This window comes from Nipponia nippon, unplaced genomic scaffold (genome assembly GCF_047370975.1).
Source record: "Nipponia nippon isolate SJK-2023a ecotype South Korea unplaced genomic scaffold, ASM4737097v1 scaffold_2, whole genome shotgun sequence".
In the NCBI taxonomy this organism is placed as follows: Eukaryota; Metazoa; Chordata; class Aves; order Pelecaniformes; family Threskiornithidae; genus Nipponia; species Nipponia nippon.
In genome coordinates this window covers 10,361,831-10,385,479 of record NW_028262336.1, presented here as the reverse complement: position 1 = coordinate 10,385,479, position 23,649 = coordinate 10,361,831, and the positions used below count along the sequence as shown (strand labels likewise).

The 23,649-nt window shown below is 41.6% G+C and overlaps 1 protein-coding gene across 2 annotated transcripts in view; it reads left to right on the top strand.

Annotated features, from left to right (window-relative positions):
• Positions 1 to 23,649, top strand: part of LOC148055650 (uncharacterized) — a 169,446-nt gene that overhangs the window by 123,485 nt on the left and 22,312 nt on the right. For both annotated transcript variants that reach the window (XR_015704909.1, XM_087758302.1), the window contains exon 2: positions 3,265 to 3,407. Coding sequence is in view for 1 of the 2 variants with exons in the window: in XM_087758302.1 (XP_087614428.1) it covers positions 3,265 to 3,407 (143 nt within the window). In the remaining variant the exon portion in view is untranslated. The remainder of the gene's footprint in view (positions 1 to 3,264; positions 3,408 to 23,649) is intronic.

Here is a 23,649-nt window from a genome sequence, read left to right as displayed (position 1 = left end):
CCTGAGCCAAAGTTCACCAAAATCAACGGAAAGTCTGCTAGGGACACCAAAGGGCTTTGGATCCTTTTAAGAGAGTTTTAGTCTGAAGAAGCATCTATACTGTAGTTATTATGTGCAGCATATCTAACTTGGATATTATTAGAGGTGTAACTATGGTAGTACAGGGCTCTGTGGGGCCAAATGGTAAGTATTTATGCAACTCCTTGAGCAGGTGGGGCTTTTTTTTAGTCTGAGCTGAGTTTTATGCTGCCATGGTTACATTACTAGAAATACCTGCCCTAGTTAGCTTAAATCTAGCTTATGTATGCTTACACAAGTTGAAGTCACTCCAGTATAGACATATTTACTCTCCCTAGAGGTTTCTTGTGTTATAGTGATATGATTTCATCCCTTAAATCAGAGATACAGCTCTGTCTGGTTTTGCTTCATCACTGGCTGGATTATGCTCCTGCTCGTCAGCAGTCACCCGTAACAGAGAGTCTTCTCCAGCAGTATTGTCATTTTCAGTTACAATCTGTTTTCTTCTTTCGTTACTTGAAAAGGTTTTGATACTCCTCCTTTTCTGATAGGTAAATTTTTTCCTAGCCACCTGTGTTTCCCTGGTGGATCTGCTAATAGCAATAAATTAATCCCTAGATGCATTATAGCATGGTTGAGCACCATTATACTGACAAGTGAGCCAGAAAAACCCTTCTAGCTCAGTTCCTTAGAGACTGAATAAAAAAAGTCATCCTAGAACTACACTGATATTAAGCAGCATAAAAATTATGCTATGTGCTGGAAGCATTATTTTCCTCCAAGTGACAGTCAAGCCTAAAGCTAAACAAACGTATTTTAGAAATGTCCAGTATTCTTACTTATCAGTCTGAGAGTCCTGAGAATCTATTCTAATTTCAGAAGAACAATTAAAATCATACAATAAACACCTCAAACATTAATTTAACAAGAGAGGAAGTCCCTTATTAGGTTCATTGATACTCAACAAGGGAAAATCTAATGTCTGTAAGCAATCTTACGTACTCAAATATAGTCTGTTTTTGTTATGGTCTTGTATGTCCCGTTGAAAATCCTTCGCCATATCCTAATGTGTCACTATGGGCCAGATCCAAAGCTGGTTCAGATCAAGAAGGGGCTGCCTGATACCTGCAGTCTCCTTTGCCTTGTACCAGATGGAGCTAAAAACTTGCTCTCTCTAACCTGTCTGTAATGTTCATTTTTTCAAAATGTAATGAAGGTTCCTTAAGGCAGGCAATTTTGTGTCCTCATTTTCTGTTGCTTTAATTTTTATTTCTTTTTTTAAAGTTTGTGAGAAATTAGAGTAGACTTAATTAATTTCTTATAAGTTTTTTCACAAGCGTGACAGCCACAAGTTTTTAAGGAAAGCCCTGAATCAAGTGAGTGAGGCAGAGTGCTCTGGCTGCAACAACAGGTATCACGAACCCTGCAATTAATTTTCAAGTCATGATACTGGAACCCTTCTACCTTCTGTGTCCTCAGTGCATGGACTTCGTAAGAAGTATTACTACAACTTCTAAATGGAAGGAAAAATGAGGGAACAAATTGAGCAGTTATTAAGAATGGAGCTATTTTCCTGATGAAACATGACTCATGCTGACAAGGGAGATTCAAAGTACTCTGCAGATTTAATAGTCATAAGTAATATTTCACTAGTGATAAGTGATGCTTGAGAAAGATAAATCTTGAAGGGAAGGAAATGCAGTCTGAGTTTGTTCAGACACTTTTGTATCTTTTTTCCTTTAATACCATTACCACAACGTCTATAAGGAATCAATGCCTAGGCTTTGGGGACAGCTGAACTTAATTTCAAAGCCTAACACATACACGTCCATATACATTGGAGTTTTATTCCATACCCCTTGTACTTTTCCTTTTTTACTTCAGAACACAGGCTATTTCTATTGATATGCATGAACTGATTAAGCATATCACCTGATACAACCAATTAATAATGTATATTCTCACTTACCTTGAAGGGTTAATGAAGACAACTGTTGGCAGGCAGATTTATAACATTCAAAATACCTGGTACGAAGGCATGAGCTCAGAAGCCAAAGGAGGCACAGGCAGACTTCGTGCCTTATTGTCTTTTCTTCTTTGAGAGGTTCAGAAATATAATGATTCAAAAAAGCCCTTGTCATGAATGTGTGTACGTGGAGACAGGACTTATTATGTATTCATTATAATCTACAACAAGCCCATCAGAATGCTATTGCTGGACCAAAGAAAAATACCTCTTTACTGTAATCTTGATGGTGTATCAAGCTATCATAGTTCCTTCTATGTATGTACGAATGAGTGTATTACAGTATAACTGTAATAAAGTAGCTTTTGCAAAACTTCTCAGCTTTTTCGGCAGGTTTTAAAAGCTAATATCAGTATTGATGTAATATAAAAGAAAGATTTTGCTCTTACACTTTTTAAAATGTGAAGTGCATGTTTGATATTCTTCATACAATACTGTTTTTTAATGAGGATAAAGGCTGCACAAGGTGCCTGTTTCTTGACTGATAGAAAGGCAGAAGGAGAAATTAGTACTGGGAAAGAACATTATTTGCTTCTCTCAGCATGATCTTTTTGTCTTCAAATCTGAACCGTTTATTTTCATCCTTGCTCTATTGAAATCTGGGGCAGAGGATACTCAGGTAGCTGGATATACCTCCAAGCGCACTTAGGTGTACTAAAAAGCCTTATGTGGGAGCTCCTGGGGTGATTCTCCAAATCGTTAAGCTAATCTATTGTCCATTTCCTTTACCCCCAATGCTCTGTTCTTCTTTTTCTCTGTTTTCAAGCTGGACAATTCTGTTTTCCATTTCACCAAAATGAGAGTCAAAAGCCTTTGATTTATACCCTCAGTTCTCTCATTTAGTACCATCACAGAGATTTTTGACTATCCATTCTGCTTTCAGGTAAGGTTAAAAGTGCTCTGGATTTTGACAGTTATGCAGCAGCAGTGGGCTCAGGAGAGCTGCAAGGATGAGTCATCTGTCCTCCAGGGGCAAGTGGGGAGGAATTCGTATTCTCGAGCTGCAAAAGGTGGTTTTCTCCTCCTTTATTTCAAAAACAAGAGTTATTCCTAGGTGTTCTAGTCAACTAAATTGATCAGCAAAGCCACCAGGTTTAGGTCAAGAAGAAACAAAATATGTTCTGAAGCTCAACCAAATGCATCACATCCTTTGCAATATGAGGACAGCCACACTTCTGCCTCTGTTTCTCAAAGGTTGCTTCTCTTCCCTTCACCTCCAGGGCCTGCTTGAAGAAGTTGCTGTTAGCTGGGATGCCCAGAAGAAAGTGGGCACACCCCTTTGCTTGCACACTCCTTGGCCAGCCAACTTCTTTCAGCCTGTGGTCCCCAGAAATGTAGTGTGCAAGCTGCTCTCTGACAACAGGTATTTATGCTATAAGTATAACTGTACAAGCTTCTTATTGCAAAGCCAAGAGCCTTTGGTTGACCAGACTTTACTAGCAGTGGGCAGCAGAACATTTGCAGTAAGGGAGGAGTTTCAGGGAGATAATTTCAGAGAGATGCCCAAATCCTACTGAAAGTTGATAGGAGTTAGGCACCTAACAGACTCTTTCTGCCTCTGCATGCCTTGTCCTGAGACAGAGATGTATTATTCATGCAGGATTCAGTGGTTCTAAGGTGTTTTTTTTTTTTTTCTGGAAAGAAAGAGAGAAAGAAAGAGAGAAAGAGAGAAAGAAAGAGAGAAAGAGAGGAAGAAAGAAAGAAAGAGAGGAAGAAAGAAAGAAAGAAAGAAAGAAAGAAAGAAAGAAAGAAAGAAAGAAAGAAAGAAAGAAAGAAAGAAAGAAAGAAAGAAAGAACCCAACAACATTACTTTCCACTGATTTTATAAATGTAAATGGCAGAAGGGTTCAGGTTCCCAGTCTATTTTTTTTCCTAGCCAGACTCTTAAATATATTTAGCTATACTCAGAATATAACATGCAACAGAGAAGATCAAGGGGTTTTATTTCCATTTTCTGACAACCCTGGATTTGAATTCATTGCACTAATACATTAAAAAAAAATTCCTTGTATTTAAAAGGGTTAAAAAAAGTAATAAGAGTGGCTATGCTTTACTGATAATGTTAGCATTTAACAACTCCACATGAGTGCTGATAGTAATGCTATGCTGAGGTATATGGTGAGAAGGAAAGGAAAGTTTTTACTGCCTTTGCGTTTCTGAGATTTTTCTTTCAGCCCAGCTGGGAATAAGATGGCAATGCTGCATTCCTTTACATCCTGTCAGCTGTGTGGCACCTCAGGTTAATGCAGCCTACCTCCAGCACGCTGAATACATCAGCCCATTTTAGACACAGCTCCCAGAACTAACGTCAGGAAGCCAAGTGGAAGACCAGGCATAGGGGTACTTCTAGGCTGTCAGTCAGAGAAAAAGCTCTTTCTGAAGATTTTTTTTGGAAGGAAAATTTTTTTTGTAATGTCACTGGAGGGCAACAGGAAGGGTCAGAAGTAAAATGAGATAGCAATTTGTTGACATTGTGGGGAAAATGCTGCCAGTGGACTTTGAAGTGGGAAACATTTCTTAAAAGCAGACCAGATGGAAGCTGATCATTTTGATGCTTGCAGGACACAGACAGATTGTCAATTACCTAAAAGACTGCACAATTTGTCATATATGAGTTGGACAGCAAGCGAAAGAAAAGTTAACAGTATAGGGGAGTTCAAGAACAAGTTAGCCTAACTGTGTGAAAATATCTGGCAAAAGATATTACTTTCAAGTACAGTTTTAACCCCAGGTAAAATATTTCAGTTAGCAGTGATGTTTTTTCTTGGTCTTGTTTTTAAGCTGCATTTCCCAAAGAAATGTTGTTTAAGCACTAGGATCATCCACCTGTTTTTTGGTCTCTTGCCTTAACTTTTAAATCAACTGGTGATTTTTGATGAAGGGACAGGGATCTCAGATACACTCACTTGCTACACAATTAGTGCATAGGAACAGTTTGATAGAGAAGAGAGCCCCCTGCTAATGTCTTCTTGTTGCAGTATGAGCACAAACCGTACCAGGCGTCAGTGAATCTGTACTGGTGCAGTTTGTGCTGAGAAACAAAGCCAGAGAAAGGCAGGTTTTATTCTTTGGGCTGCTCATGCAGTGATTTTATTTTTCCACAATCTACTAAATTCAATAGCCAGTATATGCAAAAGACTGTCACGTTTACAAGAGGACATACATTAACAAACTAATTACTTTTTACAATTATTATTTCCTACTAAAAATATTTGAAAACCTGATATGGTGCAGACTTCCATAGGCATCCAGGCAGCTAAGGAAGAAATGGCCTGGTCCATTTTCTACTGACGTCAACCGCAGCATTTTCTTTGCCTCAAATACAGTACTACATCAGAACACTGTGAACGATATTATATGGCAAGTACATGACAGGTGAGTTTGTAATGTTGGAGATGAGCCACCAAAAAACATGACTCTATGTGGTTTTGACCAAAAAGATCAGGCCAGGTATCTCAGAACAGCCTAACAGATAAGCAACAGGGAGAGGAACAGATATCGAACAGGACACCAATCTGACCTAGACCCAGTACAAGCTGAAACTATTTCAGATAGCGGTAATGCTCAGCAAATGGAACTAGGGGGTGTGTTTGCGCACGTGTGTGTGTGTGTGTGTGTGTGTAATACACTCAACAAGTGCCAGATTGGTGTTAAACTGCAGGCCAGTTGTTTATAGCTTAGAAAATACTTAGAATAACATCAACAAGAAGCCTGAGGGATTATCTATACAAGCACAATCCTTGGGGCATCACAAACATCTTTGCAGAAAGCAAGACCAGCTGGCAGAAAGGAAGAATCATTTTCTGTAATATTTGAACTTATTGGCCATAAAGAAAGCCTGACTAGAAATGTAAGGCATGACTGTGTACAACGGGACGCAGAGGTCAAATAAATGCTGCATATTCTGAATTCCACAGGAAGCACCCCTCCAGAGGACACCACTCACAAGCTTCAGGGACAGTGCTGATTAAAATGAAAGAAGAAAATACAAAGACAGAAGCAGTAGCAGAGAAAGTCAACATATTCTGAGCTGGCTGCTACCAATCAAGTTAGTACATTGCCCCCTATCAGCTGGAAATTCAGTTTTCCCTCAGCAGAGCTGACTACATGCACTTTCCCAGTCTACTGCAATGGAAAGTTCAGTCACCTCCAGAAAGCAAGTTGCAATCCCAGACAAATGATATATTCATGCAATACCCCAGATCATCTTAAGAGCACTGTTCTAACTTGTTTGAGACACAGCCTTATTGAAATCTTTGTCTCAAGGCATCTTTAGGCTCTCAGTGGGGTCTAGGGGGTTATTTAAAAATATAGATGTTAGAGACCATGTGAATATGGTAGATATTCCACAATGTCTGTCCTAAGGCTACTAACCACCAGGCTATTCCATCTGGCAAAAAAAATAAAAGAGCCATTAAACTCAGACCTCACTGAAGTCAGAAGTAAGAGAGGAAAAACTCAAACCCTCCAGATGTTGCTGTGTTCAATGAGGTTGGAATGACTGCATTTTGTATGCTGTACATTTATATACTAAAGCACACATCTAAAAAGAGAGGAAACACAAGGAAAAAAGGGAGGGAGAAAAGACCTGAGGGCCAAAAAAGAATAGCTTAGTCTGAGGATCTCAAAAGACACAGTGACAAGATCCAGACACACAGAGCTGAAGGAGATCTTCAAAGTCAGTGTGTGAAAACCACTTTCTTTCCACTCAAGATGATATTGCCCACAAATCTACAATGCATTTTCTCACATGCATAGACCAGACCCTGGCCAAGTGAGTTAGATGTAAGGGGTGTGGGGAGGGGGTATGCACGGCAGACTGACAGCCTGAGCACACCAGTTGACTAACAGTAGTTCACTCACCTGCCACTTGCAATATCCTCCACCCAGGAGGTACTTCACATGAAAGCAAATGAGGTGTTAGCTGACTTAAGCAGTGCAGAGGTCACTGCTGATGAAAGACTAGTGAGCAGGAATTCAAAGGAGCAGCTTGACAGGAATGCAATGGCGTGACAGGAGCGAAAGGAGTTGAGCATGCCGCCTGCATCTATTCCTGAAAAACAGTACAGAGGGAGGTGAAAAGGCTCAGCTGTTTTGCATATAACCTAAGGAGAGAGGACTCAGTGAAGGAGGACTGAAGAAATCAAAAGTAGGTTGTCCACAAGAGATGACAGTGGCAATGCGCTTTCTGCTGAGCTTCGTCCTACCATTTGCTGAGGTCATGCGGTCCCAGGGCAGCAGCCCTGCGTCTGTGGTCCCGCGTGACACCTTGTGTGCTGGCACGGGGGGGCATCATGTCTGCAGGCACAACTCATGAGAAAAGAAATCACATTGGCGTGGGAAGGGAAACTGCTGCTCAAACACACGTACTTGCTTGAAAACAGGGGAAACTGATAGGTGAGCATGAAGGGTAAGAACAAACTCTCGGGCACGCCTTAGAACAAGGGAAAGCTTAGGTCTGCTTGAGAGTTTTCTGTTACTTTTATTTAATGACAGAAAATGGGTTTCAGCTAGTTTATATATTCATGAAAAGGGCTGATTTCTGTCAAAAAGCTTCATGTTTTTAGGAAGGGGATTAGAAGATGAATTTTTTCATGTGACTGAAAAGACTGCAAACACTTCTTGATTGCACTTAATGTTGTCTCAGTGTAAAGAGCTGCCAAAATTTTCTCTATCACCTCCATGATTGAGTACAAAAATGAACCACAAGCCAATGAAATCTATTTTAAACAAAGCCTTGTAGTCAGCATTGCCAAAATACATCTTTATCATTAAAATAATAAATAACATTGACAAAATATGCAAAAATAGGAAAGATCTCTCTGTTATGGCCCAGCTCAGGGAAAATAAGTGTCAAAATACCTGAGTGACCTTTTGAAAATATTTTATGCTAAAAAAATATGAAGCATGAAATTGAAATCATATCCTGCTCCTTAGTTAGTGTCACTGTGTAGAGATAAGAACCAAACCACTTGTTTTGAGGTCTGGAAAAGAATGCAGGCAATAAATATCAGCTTCCATTATTTCTCCTTAAACAAGCAGTATAATATTTCAGTCTACAAATCTCAAGCCACCTTCAACTGTTGCTAACAGCCAAATCTAATCTACAGACTGGGGACATGGATGAAAGTGGGATACAATTTCTGTCTTATCCTGAAGTCTATACCAAGAATAGCCTTCGCTTGATCCAGAAGAACAGCTTACGGCTCCAGGACTTGAATACCTTCCCTGTTGCTCACTTATATCCATTGCTTGCAGGAAATCAGGTTCCTGCTGCCAATTAGGTTCATCATCATCACTCATCCACAGGGTTTTACTAATCTGAGACACTTTTGTGTGTGTGGTTACCGTGAGCTGGTGTTTAACCTCATCTCTGACAGGTCATGATGTGTGATAGAAGAACACACATGCCTCTGGGAATATGGAGGGGCAGGAAACTGATGGATGAGTGGGTCAGCAGGAGATGCTTCTTCCCAGCCCCATTGTGCTTTATGTCATGCCTGCCACTGTGAGATCTGTATGTTTTTTCTTGAATAGCACCTTTAGTCTCCCAAAGAGTATCTAAAAATGCCAGGATTTGGTATAAATAGTCCAGTCCTGAAATGAAAATATCTGTTCACTATGTTGTTTCTTGGTTACAGACAAAGTAGCAGAGCTTAACTGCTGCTGCTGTACCAGACAGCTGTTGTACTGCCCAGCTCATGCCTCTGTCCTAGAATGATGTTTACTGATGGGTCAGAAGCAGCAGGCTGCTCTAGAAAGACACTGCATTATGTATAGCTCTTGAGTCTTGGAGTTTGGCTCCTTTGGACTCCACTGCTGGCATCTCTTCTGCTTTCAAACTTCCCTTTCCAAATGGAAATGTCCAACATCTTAACTCAAGACCGTATTTCCTCCTTGGCTGAAAAAAGGGAGTGGGATTAGGAGGAGGGAAAGCTTCATCCTACCTTGTTTTGAGCCACGGTGGAATAATGCTTCCAAGCAGCTTTCGCTCACTGGGCCTCCCGAATAACTCTGTCACCAGGATGAGGAGGCCCCATGCAAAGGGAAACTAAGATGCAAACATTCTCAGGTGCATGAAATAATTCTTTCATTATGCTCAGCAGGTCTCAGAGGTGCTCTTTGTAAAAAACAAATATCGATTTCTATGTAGATACCTATCTATGTAGACACCCAACCCTCCCAGATAACCTGCATGAGGTATTTGCTGTCTGAAATGTGTAAGCCCCTTTCAGTTACCTCCCTTGTTCTATTCAGATTTTCATAAAGATTTTTCATTGGCTGGTCATTTTTTTAATGTTCTTGCCCTTGTGCTTAGATTTGCTAACCCATTCTCAGGCCTGGCTAAGCTGATTTTGGTTGTATTGCTATTGAGCATCAACATATATAAAATTATTCAGATACAGAAGTATTTTCAGAGAAAGAGGCTGTTGCCATCAGATGGCTGTGACAATTTACAGGGAGTTCATTCTCACATGGGAGACAATTCCTTAAAAGAATAGAAAAAAGCAAGAAAGGAACACTGCAGTAACTCAAAGAGTGGAGCTGGACCTTGTTGAGGAAAAGAGAACGAAACCAAAACCCTGTTAAGAATAGAGCTTAGTAGATTCATTTTGGTATCTCTTCGGCTTTTGCTGCATGCCAGCATTCCCTGCAAAGAGTGAGATTTAAATGAAAAGTACAACTTTGTCCTTTTCTGTTTGCAAAGATCCAGCCACTGCCCTGTCCTCACAAAATTATATGAAAAGGAATCCAGCTCTGAGGCTTCCCAAGCACAATGGATCCATTTAGCTGCCAGAATACCACATGCAGAGTCCAGTCCCCCAATTTCTCTGTTTCCAGTTATTGCATTAAAGTGACAAGGTCTGTCAGGGTGATAACACTGAGCTTGAGATGGCGATGCACCACACAGTCTCTTTTTTTCCCTGTAAGTGGCCATCTGAAATTTTGCGATCCTCATTCTTCCATGTTCTGTGGACTTTATATCTAGAGAGTTAACTTGTTTTGGAAAGAAAAAGTCACGCTTTTGTAGGAGATGATGTGTTTTCCTATGCCACAGGTAATGTGAAAACTGGTGTTAGTTAATTGGGCAGTGCCTTGATGGGTCTTATGTTTTGCCACCCTCACTTTCTGCTGTTACTCTGCCTCTCAGGTTTTCATTTAAACTGCACCCACTGATCGCAAGTCTATGGGCCAGCCTGGGGAAGCCAGGGAAAAATAGCCCTTGAAAATCTGGGCTTGGATTCTTCCTGCAGACTGTCCAGCTGTTCCCATTTGGCTTTCTGTTCTCTACATTGTTTCTGTGTACTTTTCATTTATGGGTTTACATTTGCTTATGTTTTGCTCTGATTGGCAGCGGATACCTGGGTCTGTTCACTGACATTTGAATGAGAGAATCCCTTCTATCTAGGATTATTCCCATTGCTGAGAGCACTGGAGTCTACTGCCTGGGTACTTTCCTTTGCTTTGGCCATGTAACAGTTAGTCAACGTATTTTGCTCTGGCTGCCTCATTTCTAGAAGCTTGCTTCAGACTTCATTGAGTTTATTGCCTACACTGTGTCAAACTACAGTTCATTATTGTCGTCATTTTATTAGAATAGTCCCTAAGTGCACCAGATTCTGAACGCTTGACTGCAATATTCCACGGAGATCTGCTTTATTTTTATATTGGTCAAAGCCAACAGTAAGGCTGCCATTAGCAACCAAACTAACGCCTTTGTGAAGTGCTGCCATGCTTTCCCAGTGCCGGGCATTTCGTCGTTCGCTCTTAAATGCTGTATCTCGAAACTGGGTATACGTATTGCTTTTGCATACCAGGGGTAAAACACACTTCTGACACAGAGGAAGTAGCATAAAGACTAGCTGAAATCCAGTTCTATATTTAGAGCTTCATGCATTCTTTATAAGTTTTGTGTTATCCTTTCTGATCTGAAAAGGAAAGCAATGTATTTGGCCTTTATGCCATATATTAAACTCTAGAGTGTTAAATAGAAAGGGGAAATGTGTATGAGTCGATAAGTGATCTTTAATGTGTAAAACATGCTGTTTACATTCTTCAGCTCTATAGCAGAGATACTGTCTGGTTTATGTGTAGTGTAACAATTCAAAAGTTTGTGTATTTTAATGCCAAGCTCATAGGGATGCTATAATGAAATGCAGATTCCTGAGAACTTCACAGCAAAGGAGGAGAAAGTCAAAGAGAAACTGGAAACACCATTTGTGATTAGTAAGTTGTGACAATTTGCAGGGCTTTTGTGGTTCAAGGCCAGTGTTGTGAAGTAGAACCAAAATACAGAAGTCTTAGCATTTGTGTTCTGTTGGTATTTTATTGTTTCATACTGTGGAGCATTTTAGAGTTTGTCATGCCTTTATGTTGAGCTTTTCCAGGCAAAGTGGGAAAACATGTGTACAACAGTAGTGTTTATCTTGTGTGTGAATGACTGTTCTTGAAGTATAGGCATACTGAGAATCTCATTTTAATGCAAGTGAAGCTCTTTGGATAATCATGTCTGGATATTTTTAATAGCTCTTGGTAATATCTTATCCCCTTGCACTCTAAGTATCTTTGAAAACACTCCAAGTGCTCCAGGAAAACGCTTTGGAGCAGAGCTCTATGCGTAATAACTTCAGGTATTATCAAGAAAAACTTCAGATAATAAGTCCAAGTTCAAACTTGGACTTCCCAGTCTTCTACAATTAAGACCCACTGCTTTCATTGCAAAACTTTTAGGGAGGACTAAAAATAGGCAAGCTCCTTACCAAACTCACTATAAAGGAATTCATTTTGTTAGCTTTTTGAGACAAAATACAACAGCTTAATCTTTGAGTAGGGCTGGTGAGCTGAGTGTGAGGAAACAAAATCATGACCTCAATCATATTAGGACCATCCAAGTGAATAAACTGGCCAAATCTAGTGTTTGAGGCCCAGCCGCAAGCAAACAGAATTGAACTATTAATATAAACAAAAAAAGTTAAATTTATTTAACAGGTCAGCATTGAGTTTAATCAAAGAGCAGAACCTTATAAGCATAATTTTGCTTCCATATCTTGTAAAAAAAAATTACAGTCATAATAATAGATTCCTTTCCCAGAGACTGATTTTATAGCAACTCTAAGTAATTACACACATCTGGTGATAACTTTAAAAACTGCAGTTATAAAAGGAGCTAAACTAAAGACTACAGATTCCCTGTGCTATAATAGATCAGGGTTTGGAGCCATATCCATTGTGACACCTTTTAAAGGACAAACGCTGCTGCAAATTTGGAAAGACCCAACTGTAAACTTATTTATAACATTGTTATTATTAACATCTGTGTTACAGAGATCTTAATTTCCCCAACGGTAGAAAAGCAGCATGAAAGATTTTGCTGCACACCTCTAATTAAGTTCAACCCAATTACAAGCAGTGTTGTATGGTTCACATCACAGTGTCCTTGACTGGACTGATAGTTAATCATTGCAGATGAATTTTTACAGTAGTTTTCAAAAGCCCACCGCCCACACATACACACATATATTTATATTTGTATAAAACGCAGTGATATACATTGCAAAAATGTTTAAAGTAGACATTTTTCATCATGTCGTTCAGAAATCTGTCACATGTTCTCGGCTGGCTCATCAAACCCTGACCACTAATTCATCTTCCCTGATCAACTCAAACATCCCAGACATCTTGGTAGTGTCATACAGCTGTCATTTTTCAAGCAATCCAGCAGAGAAGAGTTTCCTTTCTTTCCCAGAACAGATATTGCCTCCTCCCCGCAAAATTTCAAGACAATATGTTAGGTATGGGACTAGTGGCAGAATTAGTGTTTGATACTTCTCAAGCCAGCACACAAAGAAATGGGGACCTTGGGAGCTGTGTGCTTCCACCGTATCATGAGGGTTTGGCAGTGCTTGTGTTTATTCCCAGTTATTTATCTTGCCATTATGCTCTTATCTGAATGCCTCACAATCTTTTGGGTCCTCAGAACAATGCTGTGAGATAAAGGACTATTCCCCTGTCACAGATTGGGCAACTAGAGCCAAAATTTGCAAAGACATTTAGTACATTGTATGCTGGGTCAGAGGCAGACAGTGAGAGATGGAAGGAGGAAAAGGTTACCAATTTTAAGTGCTTTAACAGTTCAAATGCAATCCTAGGCCTGACCTCATTATATTACGAAGCCATAGGACTCCCAATCATGGATGCTGCTTAATCTATATACCTGGCAGTGAGAGGAAAAGAGTTATCAGAGGCTTCCAAGGGCACCATCGCTAGCTTGTCCAGGTACTCAGGGCTATGGGTTTGAACCATTTCCGTCCCGAGTTGGAAAGGTGGGTTCCTGAGGAGATAGCGACATCAGTGTACTTCTCCTGGAGTTCCTCCTCTCTTGGTTCACCAAGGCGTGCTGCATGTGTCTCGTGCCTCTTACCTGTAGGAATTGGATGTGTAGTTGTAAGAGCTAGCATCTCATGGCTTATTAGTCATTTCCCTCGTCCAGGAGATCTGGAACCGAGGTGGTGAACCAGGGGCTCCCAGATGAGCATTTCTGGCTGTCCTTTAGTTTCTTGTACAAAGTAATCCTTCTCTGCTGATGCCCATGACATTAGACTTCCCCTTCCACACCCAGCATGTTTAGGAAGAGGACAGGAGGATGGCAGGGGAAGACATTGCCACAGAGCTTAACTTCAGCCCTTGGTACCACTGGGATCTAGGTAGCTTTACATTGAGCCTCTGTGGGGATCTCCAACAGAAGGATCTTCACCACCATAGCAACCTGGCCCTCAAAAGGACCATCAGCAGCTGCTGGGAAGCATGACAGTTACAAGGTTTTTGGGGAAAATGCCTCTTGCGGCTCATGGATGTAGGGTCACACAAAAAAATAATGCCATAGCAGACTGCCTGGGAGCCCAGGCTAGACGGCCCCCCAGCTTCTGGGCTTATTTAGATTTTTCTTACTTGAGTACAGAGATGACTGGTTATACTATATAACTAGTTACAGGGTTTTATTGTGTATTTCCGAAAGTTAGCAGAAATCATTTAGGGAGGGGAACAGAAAGGGAATCTGTATGCCTTTGGGGCTGTCCACTGAATTAGATTTGAGGCATCAGGCTTTATAAGTAGAAGTAGAGGCAGATCAGCTAGGCAGAAAGTCTCACTTAAGATGCAGGCACACATGCTTATGGTATGTGCAGAACAGAAAATAAACTTGTTTATATATCCGTGTGTGTGTATGTTGGCGGATCTGACATTTGGTAAGATCTGTATAAAAATTCAGTCTTTGTGTTTTACCTGACAAGTAATAAACTCATTCCCAAGTCAGGACAAAATCCTCTTGCCATACAGTCAACCCCTGCTTCATTGGGGTTATGGTGGTGGGGTAATAAAACAAAAAATAATTAAAAACACATTCTAAAAATATTGTTTGACTATTTCTTCTAAAGTACCTTCCTGAAAAGCCAGGCACCTTACTAGCATCAGTCCAATTACAGGACCCACAGGGAAGGGAAATTATAAGTAATAATTTTAAAAATAGCCCCAGGATGCACTGTGTGTGCCTCTGAGCCAGGAAAACCCCAAAGGGCATGAGTCTGGAATATAGTCGCTGGTTCATTCCCAGGCAGAGAGCTGCAGTCTCACTGAAAGCCTGAGAGACACACTGCAACGCATATATCTTAAAAGCAGCACCAGTGGCACTTAGCCATTCAGATCTGATTCTCAAAAACAATTTGGATTCAGGAGAGCAAAAATGGCAGACATTTTTGGGATAAATCCTAAGTATCATTGAAGCTCTTCTTTGTTATTATCATCAATGTAATGATCTAAACCCTGTTCTTTCCATGACCTAAAGAGCCATGTAAGTTCATAGAAGGAGTAGTCCTGGGCAAAACACCAGACTTGTACAATCCATAAGATCACAAGCGTCCATAATTTTTTTGTAGGATGTGGCCCCAGGAACTCACTTTCCTTTTTTCTCAAAGCAAGTTAGAAGTACTTCAGGTCTCAGACAACAGTCTAAAACTATGACACAGGTGCACCACTCTTGGCTGGAGACACTGCACTCATCTGTAATGACCGTAGTGACTTTCATTATGAAAGAGGATATTGCTTAGTGGACATTTTCTGTGATGCTACCAGCCAGGGCAAAACGTACTTGTCTGTTTATGCTCATGCTTTCAACTCTATTCAACAAATCAATACTGGAGGAGTTTTCTTCCTCCATTTTAATTCTTAACTTTCCTTGCTCCAGTTTGCAGTAGCACGGAGGAGAGAGGAGTCACTTAGCATTTGAGTTTTGGAACCAGCTCTTGTAAATCTCAGTAGCCAGCCGGCAGCTGACATCTTCTAATGAGAATGATCCTTTTCTGCAAACAGCCAAGTTCCTTCTTCTGCTGCCATTGCCAGCATACTGCTATAGAAAGACTCTCAGGGACAAAAATGCGTTAGAAAACAGTAGCAGGAAGGGAAATAATATTGGCTGCAAACCTGTCAACCCAAATCAGATGTTAGCTTCCCTTCTTGCTTCCAATTTAGTAGAAATATGCTAAGGATTTGAAAATGTGACTTTCATCAAATATGATCCCATTTTTCACTCCTTAAGTTAAAAAGTGCTGTTATATTAGTGCTCTCTCTCTTTTGAGTTTCTAAAGTGAAAGAAATATGTCTTGTTTTTAATAGGTTGGAAATGTAACAGCATGACAGTCATTTGCACCTGAAGCTTCCTTTTCCTCTCACTTCCCTTCCCACACCCCATTCAAATCCACAAAGGCCTTTTTCTTGTCAAGCACATGAGAGCTTTTTGTGTGGTCAAATTGTTTTTTGCAGACACTAATAATTCTGGCCTGCTGTTAAGCTTTCAACATACAAAAGCAGGACATACTTTTTATATGCCTGATATTTTTTTATTTTTATTTTTATCATAGATGAAAGAACAAAACTGAAAGCTCCACAGGGGGCAAGGAGAGAAGATGTTGTCTGTATAGATTTATGCCTCTTGCTTCTTCCGTGAAATCCTCTGTCTCGGGGCTCCTGTCAGCACTGCAGATCTGGAAGCACGCAACATGACTTACCAGACTTCCCATGATGTTTGGAGTTCTCCTTAGGTTCCAGCTGTGGGAAGCAGGCAACCTAAGTGGGAAATTCAGCTCCCTTTCCTTTTTTCTCGAAGCAAGTTACAAGTACTTCAGGTCTCAGAGAACAGCCTAAAACTATGACACAGGTGCACCACTCTTGGCTGGAGACAGAAGACAGATTAAAAATATAATTTAAAAACCCTTGTGATCTTTAACCTGATGTCTTGGTTGTTTTTCTGGGAAGTAGGTGAGCCAAAAAGGGTCCACAAATTATTTTGGAGCGCTTGGGTTTGGCAGTCCTGAGCAGACAGGTAGGCAGACATCTGATGTTTAAAAGACATGGTACACAAGAGACAGCCTCAACTATGTACACACCGCATAGAGAGGGAAGCTGGCTGGAGGCCCTGTGTTCTCTCTATAAATTGCCAAAGGGAATGAAATTCAGAGTAAATGCTCAGACTTTTTGATTAAATCAATCCATTGCCACTACCCAATGCATCTTGTGTTCTCTTTTATTGCAGCACATTACCCAGCAATAGTTGATACCATAAATGATCTATACAATCTTCTGGAGCTCTGGGTGAAATAAGGACAGGCTGGTCTCATTATCTTCAAATTTCCCTACTTTTTTACTTCAACCAGGCCTTTAACATCCACTTAAATGTCCTTTTTCTATATTTATTGCATGAGAAGATAAAGGAATTCATTCTGGAGATGCTTAAATAATTGTCAGTGAGGTAGGTGTAGAGTGAAGCTGAAGTAGATGCCTTGTTAAAATGAAATTGCTGTACAGGGGACCTACCTGTGATGGAAGAAATAGCAAAGGGTAGACAGCAAGATTCCTGTGTACTTTTACTCTTCTGTGCCCTTTTCTCTATTCATCAATTTGCCTGGTGGGGAACAAGGCATTGTTTAATTTAGTGATGCAGTCCACTAGCCCTGCTGTCAGGACCTGTGGACAACATCATAAATTAAAACCTACATTTGGGGAATTGGTGCAACAGGCCACAGGGTTGCTTCAGGCTCTTCAGGCAACAGAAGGAAAACTGAGAAACTAAGTCGTACTCAATCTTTCCCCCTTTCAAAGGAACACACAAATGTTCTTAATATTGTGCTGATAAGTTTGTCACATTGCTTTAATGCAGTAAAAAAACAATAATCAATCCTATATATATGGCACACACGATAGCATATGCAGGCACTCAGAGGTGCCCAAGTTGTCACTTCTCTGGAGGTCTCTGGAGTTGCACAGACAGCCTGTCTATTTCCCTCGTCCCCAAAATGTCAGTGAAAAATGTTTCATAAAGTTATAAGCTCATTTAGGTTGGAGGCAGACAGTCTTCCTGGCCTAGCGCCCATCACAAAAGTAAACAAGAGACACTGCAGAAAATTGCTGGCCATAAAATACACACACATACACACACACATGCACTCTTGGAAGAAGCAGCTAGACCTTTCAGCCTGTCTTTATCAGTTCAGTAGTTCTACAGAAAACCAGGCAAGACTCTTAACTTCAATAGCTGAACGCCAAACTCCGAGAGCTTGTGTAGCAATTGCACTGTGTATTTTACATGGATGGATATACTAGGAAAACAAAACAAAGGCAGAACTGCAATGAGCATATATGAACATGCATATGTGTGTGAGCCTGTGTGTACCTGCAAGACCTTTGTATTCCTGCCTTCCCCCCATGACTTAAATAGTCGTGTGGCTGATAACTGCAGCACAGGCACTAACTGAAACTACTCCCAGAGCCGGGATGCTCACAGCATCGCCCTCCCGACGGTGTTTCCCAATATCTGCACATGGATCAGATGCCCACAGCCCAGCCTTTCCTGGAGGCACTACCTGGATGTCCAACCAGTCACGATGCTAGACGAATTCCACTCCTAATTCTCAACAGTTAAGATTTTCATCAAACCAACTGTGAATTCTTGCCTTTCCTATTAAGGTGGGCTTGGTTTTGCCAAGAGGATTTTGAGCAGCACTGTGCCGTGGCTGCCCAGTTGGGGCACAGCACTGAGCACAGCTTGGATGTGGCGGTGAGCATAGCTCCTTCTTGCTGAGTTCAGGGCATGGTCCTTCTCCTGACCCCCAGGAGGCAAGTGGGATGGTGGGGGGAGTGTCAGCCTTAGAGGGAGAAATGGGGACATGCCAAGCTGCAGGGCTGAGACCCACCGTGATCCCCAAATGTGACACAAGGCCTGCTGAAGGTTTTCTCAGCCCAGTGTGCTGCCTGGCGCAGTTCTGTGAGGCTGCAGTTTTTCCAGAGGAAGCTGAGTCCAGGAGGACACGTTTTAGCCCCCCGAGACCACTGCCCACTTCATCGTGCTGTGGGCTATGTTTTAATATTCCTGGCCAGTGGAACTCAGGACCATTTGCGACTCCATACCAGCAATAATGCAAGGGAGAAAAACAGTAGGCTTGCATGGCATGACAGTAAAGTAGGGTCAGGTACAAAAGAAAAACAGTTAAAGGCCTCTTTGCAAGGAATGGTGGTTCAGCCTTTATTTTGCAAAGATTCATGCCCACACAAATCCCTCTTTTGAGCAGTAACTGACATTTCTGGAATGGCAAACTATTTCCAGCTTTGCAGAAAGCAGGTCCTGGTGGACACCAAGTTGAACATGAGCCAGCAATGTGCCCTTGCAGCAAAGAAGTCTAATGGTATCCTGGGCTACATTAGGAAAAGTATTGCCATCAGGTCAAGGGAGATGATCCTTCCCCTCTGCTCAGCACTGGTGAGGCCACATCTGCAGTCCTGTGTCCAGTTCTGTGCTCCCCAGTACAAGACAGACACGGACATGCTGGAGAGGGTCCAGCAAAGGGCCACAAAGATCATTAAGAGCATCTCGTATGAGAAAAGGCTTAGAGAGCTGTGACCATTCAGCTCAGAGAAGAGATGGCTCTCATCAGTGTGTACAAACACCTGAAGGGAGGGTGTAAAGGGGACGGAGCCAGGCTCTTCTCAGTGGTGCCCAGTGACAGGACAAGAGAAGACAGGCACAAACCGAAACACGGGAGGTTCCCTCTGAACATCAGGAAACACTTTTTTCCTGTGAGGGTGACTGAGCACTGGCACAGGTTGCCCAGAGAAGTTGTGGAGTCTCCCTCCCAGGAGATATACAAAAGCTGTCTGGACATGATCCTGAGCAACCAGCTGTAGGTGGCCCTGCTTGGACAGGGGGGTTGGACCAGATGACCTCCAGAGGTCCCTTCCAACCTCAACCATTCTGTGGTTCAGTGATTCTGTGAAAAGCTTTGTTTGGGCTATAGTTTGCTGTTTTCTCCAGCTTTCAGTCCTAATCAGAATAAAAAAGAGGAAATAAAAATCAAACATGAAGGAAGATGTCAAAGGGATTTTCCCATCTGAACCTGTTCCTTCCCTCCCCCTATTGTCTCCTTTTCTCACAAAGGGCCTGATCAAGAAAAAGACGCTGAACATAACCCACTAATCCACTAATGCTCAGCACCTCTCACTCAACCCCAACCAACAATCATTACCAAATAACGCTGTTGTTCCCTCTGTCCCATGCAAGCACGCACACACACACTACCCCTGCAGTCCAGGCATGTCCTCTAGAGAAACAACGTTCATGTGTAGTGCACATCAATTCTAATTTTGTCTCAAATAGAAAAATAAATAAATGACTTGTCATTCTTTCCTTTCCCCCTCACCCTTTCCCTGATTGTCACTGGGAGGCACTGAGAAGCACATGTGCATGAAAGCAAGCCAGCTGGCCACTAGTTTCCAGCACTCATTAGCAAAGATTTGAACGATGAAAAACTTTGACCAAATTGGAACATTTTATAAATGATAGCCTAAAAGCAGAACAATCAGCCAGTCAGTATTTCTCTACCCACTGCCTTTCTCTTTCACATAGCTAGATGATGCTGTTATTAACACCCTGACCAGAAGTAGCCTCTTGAGCTTTAAGTACTGTTTTACCTGCTCAAAGTAAAAAAGAAAGTACTGTTTAGACCAGAGGGGGTTCTAGGTCTTCCTCTTTACATCACAAGGGCTTGTTTTTTCCTCCTGTATAGGGCAAGGAAACCTTTGTGCTACCATTGCTTTGCCGATGGCATCAGGAAATGTTTATTTTAGGAGTTTTCGCTTGGCTTCCTGTACTGGGGATAATCCTTAGTTTGCATCATGCTATCTGCTCTGCTCTCCCTTGAAAACTGGGCCATGGTACACCTTCAACAGAGTAGCTGCAATGGGACGACTCAGGCTAGCATCACCTAAAGTGACCGTGACAACCAAATGGAATTGTGGCAGCTGTGCAGGCCAATTGCTAAATAACGTTTACAAAACCTAAATAAAGTGGCTGGGCCCAAAGGCAATGTGGAAGACAGCATTTGGCAATTGCTCTTTTTAAGGAGGTATATTTTTAATGGTATTTTTATATCATGCAGATATTGCAAATATGAATTGCTCACCAGTGAACACTCATCTTGCAAAGATTCCAGCACTAACTGGATCTTACTTTCTCACATAAAAAGAATATATCACAGAAAAAATAGGACTATCTCCCACATGGTCAGGTTTTAGCAGAAATTAAAATCTTAAATATCTCCCATTTATTGCTCTGCTGTTAACCGGTGAAGTTACAGAGCCTGGAAAGATGCCAGTTAGCAGCTAGTGTACAGGAGAGTCACTGCCTATTCTTGTTGTTTTTAGACAGATTTCTTTAGCTAGGTAACTATGCTCATGCAGGTTTATCTTGAACAGGACAGAAAAACATTATATCATATCTTTATCATATTATCACTTAAAATCCAGGAATGTCTTGGGGTCTCAGCCAGACTGGGGCTCTATTGCATAAGGCCCAGTGCAGACAGGGAGTCTATGAGCAGTCACAGGCTTTGCAGTTTTAGTCTGAACATTTTTTTCTGAAAACCATAGCTGCCGCATAGAGATTACTGCCTGAAAATCTCACTTTATTTTTAAAGGAGTATGTTTCTCGCCCACAGTGCCTGGAAATGAAAGTCCTAAATGCTCCAGCACCAGAACACATATAAAAAGACTGTAAAATGAAATTGTCTGCTTTCATGGTGTTAAGTCAGTCCTGTGATTGATTGGGGAAAGGAGAGGGTGTGAGGAAAGGAAGGTGTTATTCAGGGTTTCTGAATGCTGGCGTTGGGCAGAACTGCAGGTTGTTGTTCCTCGTCCCCATTCCAAAATTTAGCGATTTTAAACAGACACCATCTTAATCAGACCATCTGCAGCCAGAGTGTAGGCCAGTAAAAACTGGTTCTCCAAGACCAGCATCTGTAGGCTGCTGTGTCATGACATAACAGAACACTGGTACCCAAGGATGTTCAGGGATATTTCACATGCTGAAAAATGCAATTAATATACCATCATATTGGTGCATTCCCGTTGCTGGTCTTTGTGAGAGCTATTTCTTCAATGTCCATCTTATTTTACTTTGGCTTGTGCTACGGCTTTGGGTTGCCACTCACTCAGAACTCACAACAGATCTAGGCAAAACCATTGCAGTTCACAATGTGAAACACTAACCCCTGTTTCTAGCATAATCGAGACACAGATTAGCTTGCAGTCACTCAGTCACCTTTATTTCAGCAGCTCGGCTGATACCAGCAAATTTTTGCATGGGTGAAAGTTCCTGATGCTTATTCTCTACATTATTGCTACCACAGCAGTTCTCAGGCATGACAAGAGACTATTTTATTTTCTTCAGTGCTTTGAAGATGCACCTTATTGGTGTTTGCTGGACCTCTTGCTTCAGTATTCAGGCCCCACAGTTCAGAGAGAAAAGGCTTCCATATGTTTTGCTTTCTGACGGACTCCTTTGGCCACTGCTCAGAAGCAGGTGAGTTATAGCTAGGCACCAAGCCAGTATGGCCTTCAGGTCAGCTGGTATGGACTCTCCATGACTAAGTCAGAGCTGAGGGAGGCTCTGGAGGTAGAAAAGTTATTTTTCACACAAATCCCCTTGTGGGGCTTATCTTGGAGCTAAACTTTGCTATCTGAGCAAGAAGGTTAATCCAGTAAATTGGACTTGAAAAGACAAGATTTAGGTAAATGAAAGGACAAAAAAAGCTACGGCTAGCAAATGGAACGAAAAGGAGAGAAAACTCATGTTGTGTTCCTTTGGAATTTATGGGTCATTTTTTGAAAGGAAGGAAATTTTCAAAAGTGAAATTTTCCTTAATTTCCCTTCTAAAGAAAATAGAATCATAGTTTACATTCTAACAAGATCACATTTGGGGCCTTTCAGATTTCAGAGGCTACCTTTTGTTTTTTTGTTTGTTTGTTGGGTGCGTTGTTTGGTTTGTTTTATTTTTTCCTCTTTATATCCTTCTGCTGTATTTCTCTGATTTTTCACTCATCTTTCCACCTTTCCTCCTGGGCTAGAAAGCAAGTACTGCCCATCAACGTCATCAGCCAGTTTCTCAAATGTTGACCTCAGACTCTGTCTTTAAGGGTTCTTTAGCACTGGCCTGAACATTGTGTCTATAAGAATGGTCCCATGATATTGCTTTGCTCTGAGAAGCCACCTGTGATCCCCTCCAATGGTGCACTGAAAGAGCCATGAGCTTTTGTTCTGAAGCACCTCAGCCTTCACAGGACCAGGACACTGCAAAGAGCACCAGGTAACTGTGGAGCTGGAGGTAGTAACTTTTCTGTTTGCACATCAGAATGAAAACTGGGAACACCCAACACCTGCAGAGAGAAAGATGGACTGGAAAATATTCTATTCATGTCCATTTGTTCTAAGTTTCTGTTTGTTCTCCACCCTTTCATTACCTGTGTTTTTCCTTATTGTCTTTTTGGATCAGCAAACCAAGTTAAATATTGATCAGTGGACCTGATTTTCCACTCTCTTTCTTCTTACACTGGTAGAACTGGAGTTACAGTGGCCAAGAGGACTATTCTAGCTGAGCAACTCACCTGATTCATGTAATTTTGATTAGTGGATTGTAGGAATGGCATACTGGGTCCTGCCCTGCATCATGTCATTGATGTTAGACCACCTTGATCAGAACCCGTGATAAAGAGAGCAGCACAGAGCATTCCTTCCTCCGGCATTCACTTCCCTTTGCTGGCATTCAGCAGTTTAGGGCCTTCCTGCAGTGGAGGCGGCCCTTGGTTTAATAGCGGCAGGTGAAAGGAAACCAGATCAGTGCTGGGATCTACGCAAAAGCGCCCTGGGTTTCAGCGTACTTATGTGCATGCTTAGCTTACATCGGTGGGGGTGGAAACCACCCTGCTTGTTTGTAAAATGACCTGGGGATCTACAAAGGTCTGCTCCCTCAAATCCATCACCTGGTGTCAAAGTGGGATTACATCGCCTCTGCCACAGCACACCCACACCAGCTGGTGAGGCATTCCTGTTTGCTCTCACATGACCACAGACTACTTGAACAGCATTTTCCCCTTTCATGGGGCAAGGAGTGGCTGTTTGGTTTCTTAGCAGCATGTTCGGGTGAAAAGGAGAACTGCGTGTAGAGAAAGGCGCTTATTGTAACTTGTGTTTACGCTGAAAATTTTGAAAGCGCAATGCAAACAGGGGC